At 57.3% G+C, this 8647-nt stretch overlaps 1 protein-coding gene across 1 annotated transcript in view; it reads right to left on the reverse strand.

Annotated features, from left to right (window-relative positions):
* RARG (retinoic acid receptor gamma) overlaps positions 1 to 8009 on the reverse strand; it is a 22041-nt gene extending 14032 nt beyond the window's left edge. Inside the window, exons 1-2 of the mRNA XM_002923276.4 lie at positions 7869 to 8009; positions 4186 to 4517 (exon numbers count right to left, since the gene is read on the reverse strand). Coding sequence (XP_002923322.1) covers positions 4186 to 4369 — 184 coding nt within the window. The 5' untranslated portion in view covers positions 4370 to 4517; positions 7869 to 8009. The remainder of the gene's footprint in view (positions 1 to 4185; positions 4518 to 7868) is intronic.
* Positions 8010 to 8647: the final 638 nt, after the last annotated feature.

Genomic DNA, 8647 nt, shown 5'->3' on the forward strand with positions numbered 1-8647 from the left:
GCCCTGATTAGTCAACTCCAGGCTGTCAGTCCCCCCCCCCCTCCTCCTCCGAAATCTGAAAGGTCCCAATTAAGTCAGGCCTGCCTGGTTGGTAATTAGAACCAGAAGTGGCCAGGCCACAGGGAGGGGGGTTGGGAGTGGGGCACAGGAGGGGGGTGGAGGGCTCCAGGAAGTCATGAGTCCTCAGTAGCCCCCCTTTCTCTTCACCAGATGCACCCCACTCCTCATCACCCCATCTGTGTGTGCTTCCCAGGCATTGCAGGGAGAGGGGGCCTTATAAAGGACAAGGCATTAGCCGGCTAGGCCCACCCTTCCCCTCAACTTCAACCCCCCCTCCCCAATTCTAGACAGTCTTAGTACAGCCTTGAAGAGAAGGTAAGAGGATGGGGGAATCTAGTGCCCCCTCTTATCCCCAAAGTCCCCCCAGCCCTTATTGCAGCAATTAGACCCATTAGCCTTCTAGCATTTCATGGGAACCAGATGTTCTCCACCAGCCTGGTGGGAGTATGAGGGGGGGCTGCTGCCTGACTCACCCCCCTCCCCATCTATGATCCCCACCACCACCACCACCACCACAGTTCACCACTCCCAAGCTAGAGCCCCACAAAAGCAAGACCCCAGAGGCAGAGAAGTGCACCCCTCCCCCACTAACAAGGCCATTAACACTCAGAGTCTTGCATGGTCACCCCTCAGAGCCTCTACCACCCTGGCAAGGATGAGATTGGCCAACGAGGGACTGTGGAGGAAGGAACAGCTAACTCCTATGCACCCCTCCTTTCCCCCCTCCTGCCACCTACTGGATGGGGCTGGAGGATAAGTGGCTCTGAATTCCTCATGCTAAATTCTCCTTTTCTTCCAAAACCTTCCCTCGAAAAGGTGAAGAGGGGGCATTTCAAAGCAAGAAGCCCCACCCCAGGGCAAGTCCTAACTTAGGAGTCCCACCTGAAGGGTGATGGGGAGGGGTCTCTGAGGAGGGGGCAGCAGAAGAGAGAGGAAGGTGTGAATGAGGGATGGGGCCCAAAGCAGGGGTGTAAGGAAGGAGCTGGGCAGGATGGGGGCTGGGACCGGGTAGGGGGCCCCGAGAGGGGGGTGCAGCCTGGGCCCCAGCGGCGGCGGCTTGCCCAGCTCCCCCCGCCAGAGAGGTTTCCTGTTGCAATCAAAGCCCCGTTTGTGTAGGCCTGGAGCTGGAGCCGGAGCCTGAGCAGCGGAGACCGGGGAGGGGAGGGGAAGGAGGCAGTCGGCTGGGGTTTTTTCCTGGAGGAGGCCTCGCTGCCGCCTGCTCGCCACCCTTACCCGCCTGCTCCTTCTGCTGGCCTCCTCTCCCAGCCTCTGGGTTCTCTCTGTGTCTGTACCTTTTGGCCTGTGTAGTTCTCTGTCACCTCGCTTAGGTCTCTGCGGCTGTCTTTTTCAGTTTCTTTTAAGTAGAACGCTTTTTTTCCTGTGCCAGCCTGCCCTCAGTTTCTCCATGTGACTTAGTGTGGTGCAGCCTGGGCTCCTTGCCCCAGGGAAACTGTCACCAAGTTCAGAGGATAAACAGGGCTAGGTCCTCAACGCCACAGACATCTCCTCAAGGGGGGGACGAGCGCAAGGTTTCCCTTCCCTTCCATCCCACTCTGTTCCCTGTAGTCTTGACAAGGCAAACAGAACACACCAGTGTTCATAAACACAGAGACACAGACCCCAGGGTTTCATGCACACGTGTGAGCACGTACACCAGCACACACACACACACACACACACACACACACCCCTCTGCTTTCCCATGCACACAGGCCTGTGCTTGCCTCCACAGCACATGCCCCCCTCCCCCCTCCCCTCCCCTCCTCCACCACACGGTTCTGAGATGCCTGCCTTACCCACTCAGGCCCCTGGAGAACCCCAAGAGGTGGAGCAAGATTTCCCTTCTCAACGTGGATGTCTCCAAGGTGCTAGGGACCCAGCAGTAGGATCCAGGAGGCAGCCTCAGGGAGAAGTTCCAGACTCCTTCATGGACCACCCTCCCTCCCATAGACTAAGAGAGAGAGGGTGAAGAGAGAGACACAGACTCAAGGTGAGTGTGGCTTTGGCATCAGACTTAGGCCTCCAGTCCCTCTCCATTGGGTGGCCGCAGGCAAAAAGGGACAACGGGGCAAAGAAATGAGAGACTATGCTCTTTCACCCCTCAGCTGCTCTCCCACTGTGGGAGGTCTCCCAGACTCCAGGATCCCTTCCTCTCCCCTCTGCCTCCCTCTCATTTACCACTGGGTGCTGCATGCCCCACTCCCATCCAGGCTGTCTGGACCCAAGCCTTCCCCTCCTCCCCACCCCACCAGCACCTCTCTGCCCAGGCCTGTCCCCCGCAGCCAGCCGCACCCTCCCCAGCTACCTGCCCTGGTTCTGGCTCCTCCCTTGGATTTCTCCGTTCAGTACCGCCCCCCCCCCCCCCCCCCCTGCCCCTTTCAGGGCAGCCTTTGGGATAGAGCCCAGTGTGACCCCTTCTCCTGCCTTGACCTTACTTTGATCCCTGACCTTGATCTCAATGTGTCCAGGGCATAGGAGAACTTCCCTGGGGACTTGGCCACTGGCTCTCAGCTCTCCCCCAATATCATTCTTTTTCTCCTCTCCCTCCTTACTCCCACTCCCTTAGTGGCCTCTCCCAGAACCTGGGGAAGCCAAGTCCCAAGGGATTGAGTTGTATGATTCTCCGCAAGAAATACATTCACGGGGTGGGGGGGGGAGGGTGGTTTCTTCCTCCCTCCTCAGGCCCTGGGACAGATTCACGGGGTGTCAATGAGGTAGGGGGAGCCCAGCTGAGGTTTCCAAAAAGGGGGGCTTTGTGCTCTCTTGTTCACCTGCATGCCACCCAAATATCCCCCGTTGGTCTACACACACGCCACGCGCGGGTCTCACCAAAGGCCAGACACACCGTCAGCCGCCCTATTAAATATCGCCTCCTCACACTGACTCTTTGCTGTGCACACTGGAATTCTGTATATGAGCAGAGTCTCGAGGACATGCTCTGCATGCACAACTGTGTACGGTCTACACAAGCGTGCACACTCACGCCGGCACACTCCTTCTGCAGATGAGCACATCCTTTCCACTAGAGCTGCCAGCCCAACTAGTCACCCCTTCACACATAACACAACCCTCCGAGTGCCCCTCCTGCAGGCCGGGCCCCTTCTCTCCCACCTCTCTCCCTGAGCCTGTGCAGCTATAAAGGATGTCTTTATCTTTCTGTCTTTTTTTCTCCCTCTCTGTCTCTATGTCTCTGGTTTTCTGCCCTTCTCTGTGCCTCTCCTTCCATCACCTCCCCTACTTTCCAGGTGAGGATTCTCTACACCTGCTCACATGCTGCCCCTTCACCCCACCGAACCCAGCAGCCCAGCCCTCTGGCTCCTGGGCACCCACGCCTGTAATGGCTTGGTCAAGAAGGCCAACTACGAAGTGGGAGGGAAGAGGATCCAGAGGGAAGAGGAGAGGCCTAAGGCTTGTCTGCTGTCAGCACTCAAAGACTTAACCCAAAGAGGGCAGGCCTGAGGGACAAGTAGGGATCTGCACAGCATGTGGGCACCATGCCAGACCTAGAGGGAGGGGAGGAGTCCAGAACCCACATGGCTGGAGGAGAGGATGCTTCTGGAACACCCCTTCACCTCCCCGGCTTACTTATGGTGCAAGAGCCGGCTTCTTTGCAGCTGTTTCCCCCCTCCCCAGCACCAACAGGACAGTTCCCTGACCCCACACATCTTTGGGCACCTGGCAGTATTTCATTTCCTTTTTGTGCTGCCTGCCTCTAATTCACCAGTTTCACCTCTCCGTCACAGTCAGCTGATTGGCCTTCCAGACCCCTCCACTCCCCAGGCTGCTTCCCCCATACCCACCACTGCCTACAGCCAGAAGCCTCAGACTTCATCAGACCCACCCTTGGCTGCCCATACAAAGTGTTCTGCCTTGCCAGTTGACTCATGAGGCAACTATGGACCCCCGGACATTCTAGGCATTTGGGGCAGGAGAACTCTCACTTGCAAACAATGCCATTTGCTCCACGTTCAAACCCCCTCCTACAACCCCTGTCCCCTCCTCCATTACATCACACCCCCAATGCTGCCCACCTTGCTAACTAGGGTGTCAATTTTCTGTAGCACCCACCCTCTAAATATTCTCCTGTTTCCCCTGCCCTCATCCCCCAAGGTCCCTGAGACTCACACAGAGAGGCCATCTCCTTGGGGAGGTCAGGCTGGCCCAGGCCCCGGAAGCTAGGACTCAGCATCTCGAAAGGTGGAGACCCCCTGAGAGCCCCTGGGAAGGCAAAGGGGAAGCCAGCCCCTGGGTAGCCAGATCCAGGCCCCAGGGCGCCAGCCACAAAGAGTCGTTCCTTATTGGTGGCCATGGCAGCTGCGGTGACGGAGGCTGAATCCCCTGGGGTCTGCAGTGGGCGGGGGAGGTCTTCAGCCACAGCCCCCGCCCATGCCCACTGCCCCAGCCTGGGAGGCTCCGTGCCCGCCCTTCCTGGCCTGCCCACTGGGTCTCCAAGAGTCCTAGGGAGAAAGAGAGGAAAGGGAGGGATAAGAGAATGATCACCCGAGGGTTCCAAGCCCCATGGCCCTCTCTCACTTGGAGCCTTTTCCCTCCATGCTTCTAAGGTTTGCACTGCCCGGGCTCAGGGTAGGAGGGAGGGCAGGAGTTGATGCAGGTGGAGGGAAAAAATCCTCCAGGGAAGCATAAACTAGTTCAGGTCTTAGGACTCCTGGCAGAGAGGACCCAAGCTGAGAAGTGACCACAAGCGGGAGTGGGCTAGACACTTGATTTAACCTTCAGGCCAATCCTGTGAAGTAGGAATTATGATTCCAGTCTCACAGAGGAGGAAACTGAAGTTGAGTGACTGGCTTAGGATCACGAGGCTGTAAATGGCGGAGCCAGGATTCAAACTCTCCGTCGTGAGTTCGAGCCCCACGTTGGGCGTAGGGCTTACTTAATTAAAAAAAAACGAAAAGACTGTCTAAACTCTCTACCACTCTGGGGAAAGCAAACATTTCTCTGTGGTAACTTTGGGGCCCTACATCTCTCTGGAAAGGAGCTGTGGTCCTGTGATTAGGAACATTGACTCTGGAGCCGGGCTACCTGAATCGATCCCCACCACTCACTGGCTGGACCTTGGGTGTGTTGCTTCATCTCCTTTTGCTGAATTTAGTTTCCTCACTTGTCAGTTAGGAATAATAGGGCCTACTCCATAAGGTTGTTGTAAGGATGGAATGACTTCACATGTGTAAAGTGTTTATTACCTGCTATGTGGGTCTCGTGTTATTTCTCTTTGTACCTTCTCTTCCTCCATACCTCTCTTGTAATTAGCATCTCGTTCTGTCTCTATCTTCCCCCACACTCCCTCTTCCAGTTTCCCCTCCCAGTTCTATCTGTCTCCAATTATCCCTCACTCCCTAACCTATCTTGCATACTCTCCTTCAAATCCACGGATGTTGACGGAAGCCCACTGTGGCCCAGGGATGATGCCAGGGAGCAGCTCCACTCGTTGTCCTCACCTTACTTTACTTCCCTGTCTCCTTTTCTCTGTCTTCTCTGAGCCTTCTGCTTCCAGGAAGCCCTCCCTACACCCTCCCCTCCCTCAAGTGTAGCCTGCCCCAGGAGATGTTTAACCTGAGCCCAGGGAAGGGAGAGAGGAAGGAAGGAGAAAGGAAATGGGAATCCTAGGGCTGGGCAGGTGGTTTCTCTCCTGATGCTCTGACAAGGGAAAGTTTGACTTTTCCAGGAGCCCTAGAACCGCCCACTCTAGGGGTGTTAGGGGGAGGGAGAGTCACCCCAGCCTGGGTTCCTCCTCTACCAGCCAGAATCATGATGGATTGAGGTGCAGAAGGACAGAGAAGGACTGAGAGTGAAACCCATAGAGACTATGGGGTGGCAGGTCCAGAGGGAGGTGACAGGCATTTCTGCATCTCTTTCTATCAGTCTTTGCTTCTAGGATCAGTATCTCTCCATCTTTGGACCTCTGTTTGCCTTCCTTCTTTCCTTCCTTCCTTCCTTCCTTCCTTCCTTCCTTCCTTCCTTCCCTTCTTTCTTTTCTATCTCTCATCTACCTTGGCCTTCAAACTCCTGAGGGTAAACTGTCCTGGAAGTTACAGAAACTCAGACCCCAACACCACCACCCTTTACTCAGTCCTGATGCATGAAGCTACCCCTGCCCCTAAGGAGGCATCACCCATATCCCCGGTGCCCTCAGACTCCTCATCCCAGTGTCTCCCCAGGCCTAAAAGCCTGAGCCCCAAGCCCCCAGGGTCCTTCTCCTTTTCCTTCCCCTATTCCCTCAAGTCCTCAGCCCTGGTTAAGCCCAGGTGGAGCCAGGAGTCCGGGGCCCCAGAGGCCCCTGGGCCATAGCTCAACAGGCTGGGCCACATTCCAGGTGGATTAACCCCTCTGATGCCAAGGGTGAGAAGCTACTTGAGCCCCCCCATCTTCTTCAGACCGCCTTCAACTAGGCCCCGGGCTCTGGCTCCAGCACTCACTGTCTGTGCTTCTGACTTACAGGTGGGAAACAGAGACCTGAGTGTGGGGCGGGAGGACTTCGGTGTCCCAGAGAAGGATGCTCAGACTCCTGGTCCTTACTGAGGAATGAAGCTGTGAGGAGCGAAGGACAGCCCAGCTCTCCTTGGGCTTCCTCCTATTTTGCCTCAGAGAAGGGACTTGAGAGTTGAATGGAGAAGGGAAGGAGAGAGAGGGTCATCCATTTCTGAGCCCTAGCTCCTCTGCCCTGGCTGGGAAGGGAAGGAGAGGGTCTTAAGTCCAGGGTGGAGGAAGGGACCAAGGGATTGAAGACAGTGGTACAGAGAGTAAAAGGAAATCCTACACTAGGGACTCAGATGCCTTGGTTCTTTGGGGAACCTGTGGAAGGAAGAGAACCCTTCTCGCCTCCCAAGATGCCAGCTCAGACGGAGGTGGGGCTGACTAGGGGAAAGGGGCCCTCACAAAGCTGCTTCTCTTAGGGCTGAGGTGGAGTTGAGGGAGGGCATGGATGAAGGGGGCTGCCGGATGGGGGGGGGCACGTCTCCCTGCCGCCCTGCCTGCTCTAGAGCCCGGAACAAAGCTGCTCTTGTCGGCTGCTCTCTACCCGCTGCCCCCCTCCCCTCTGTATAAACACGACCACCTTTTTCCATGACCCCATCCCCAGCCTGGGCGGAGAACCCAGGCATCCTCTGCTCTAGCCTGGGCCCCCAGCCTGCTCCCCAGGAGGCAGTGGTGGCCAGGATTTCCCTGGCCTTGTGCCACCCTTGGGGGAGTCCAGACCCTTGAGTCTCCGCGTCTCATCCCCAGGTGCCCTCCCTCCACCCCACTGGCCCCAGGGAGGGGCAGTGCCCAGGAGGCAGGCAGGCAGGCAATGCCAGTGGAATGTGTGTGGGCAATGGAGGGCACGGGCAGGGTGGGGCAGAGGGGGGAACTGGAGGTGCCAGTTAGGTGGCTTTCTGAGCCAGAGGTGGGGGTGTGCCGGGGTGGGGGTGTGTGCCCTGTACTGCCTACCAGGCTTTAAGCTACAGTGTGCATGCGCATGTGTATGTGTGCATGGGGTGTGTGTGTCTGTGTGTGTCTGTGTGTGTCTATGTCTATTTGGGACACCCAAGCTCCAGGCACCCTGCACATACTGCCTCCTGCCCCCCACCCCTTTCCTCTCTCTTCTTGCCTCAAGGATATAGGACACTGCCTGTGGTCCTCAACCCAAACTCAGCACCTGAGGAGTGACAGTAAGGGCAGGAGCCTCAGACCTGAGGTCTGGGCTTGCAGCTACCCTGGACATGGGCCCTGAAAGGGCACAGTCATCTCAGCTTCTCACCGTACAGACCCCTCCTCAGACTCCCCTGCCCCCCCCCCAACGTGCATACTCTTACCCTCTGGCCACCTGCAGAGATTCCCTCCTACATACTGGGTCAGGTTGAGGGGACTGGGCTGTAACTGCTGGAGACAGAGAGGCATGTCAATGGGGCTCCCAGACTAGGACTCCTAGGTCCCTGCCCCAGTCTTCTGCTCTTCCTTTGTTCCCTTTGGGCTCCCCTCATGAATACTCCTGAGAAGCCCCCATCCTTAGCTGGAGGGAGCCAGGACTCACACCCTGCCTGGGGATAAGTGACAGGGAATACAAAACTGCAGTTTAAGGAACCTTCACAGACCCCTATCCTATCTACTTGCCTCTGCAAACTCCAGGACCCAGAGGGCTGAGAGCACTTGCCTCTGGATGTCTCCTTGCCCTTTTGATGTCCAAGCCAGGCCACTCCACTGGGGAAGGAGGAACTTGGACCAGTTTGGACCAGAAGTCCACCCCTCAGACTCCCCTGGGGAAGCCTGATGGTCCTTCCACACAGGAGGGACCCCTGTGTTCCCTCACACTCCAAAGCACAAAAGTAGGCTAGAAACCCCCTGGCTGAAGACTTTTCCCCAAGTGCTCTCCCCACTATTCACTATTCGCCTTGCTGAAGTCAGCCCAGCCCCAGCCTGTCTAAATCTTCCCCATTCCCTCCCGCATCGGGGCTGACCCCCAAGTCGGGCAGGAAGCCCCTCCAGCCCTGCGGACCGCCCGGACCGCCCGAGCAGCCGCGGCAGGGACCAAGCGGCGTCGCTCCCCCACGCCCCCGCCCCCAGCCCACCTCGGCGGGGACCCAGGCGTCCGCGG

This window comes from Ailuropoda melanoleuca, chromosome 16 (assembly GCF_002007445.2).
Source record: "Ailuropoda melanoleuca isolate Jingjing chromosome 16, ASM200744v2, whole genome shotgun sequence".
Lineage (NCBI taxonomy): Eukaryota > Metazoa > Chordata > Mammalia > Carnivora > Ursidae > Ailuropoda > Ailuropoda melanoleuca.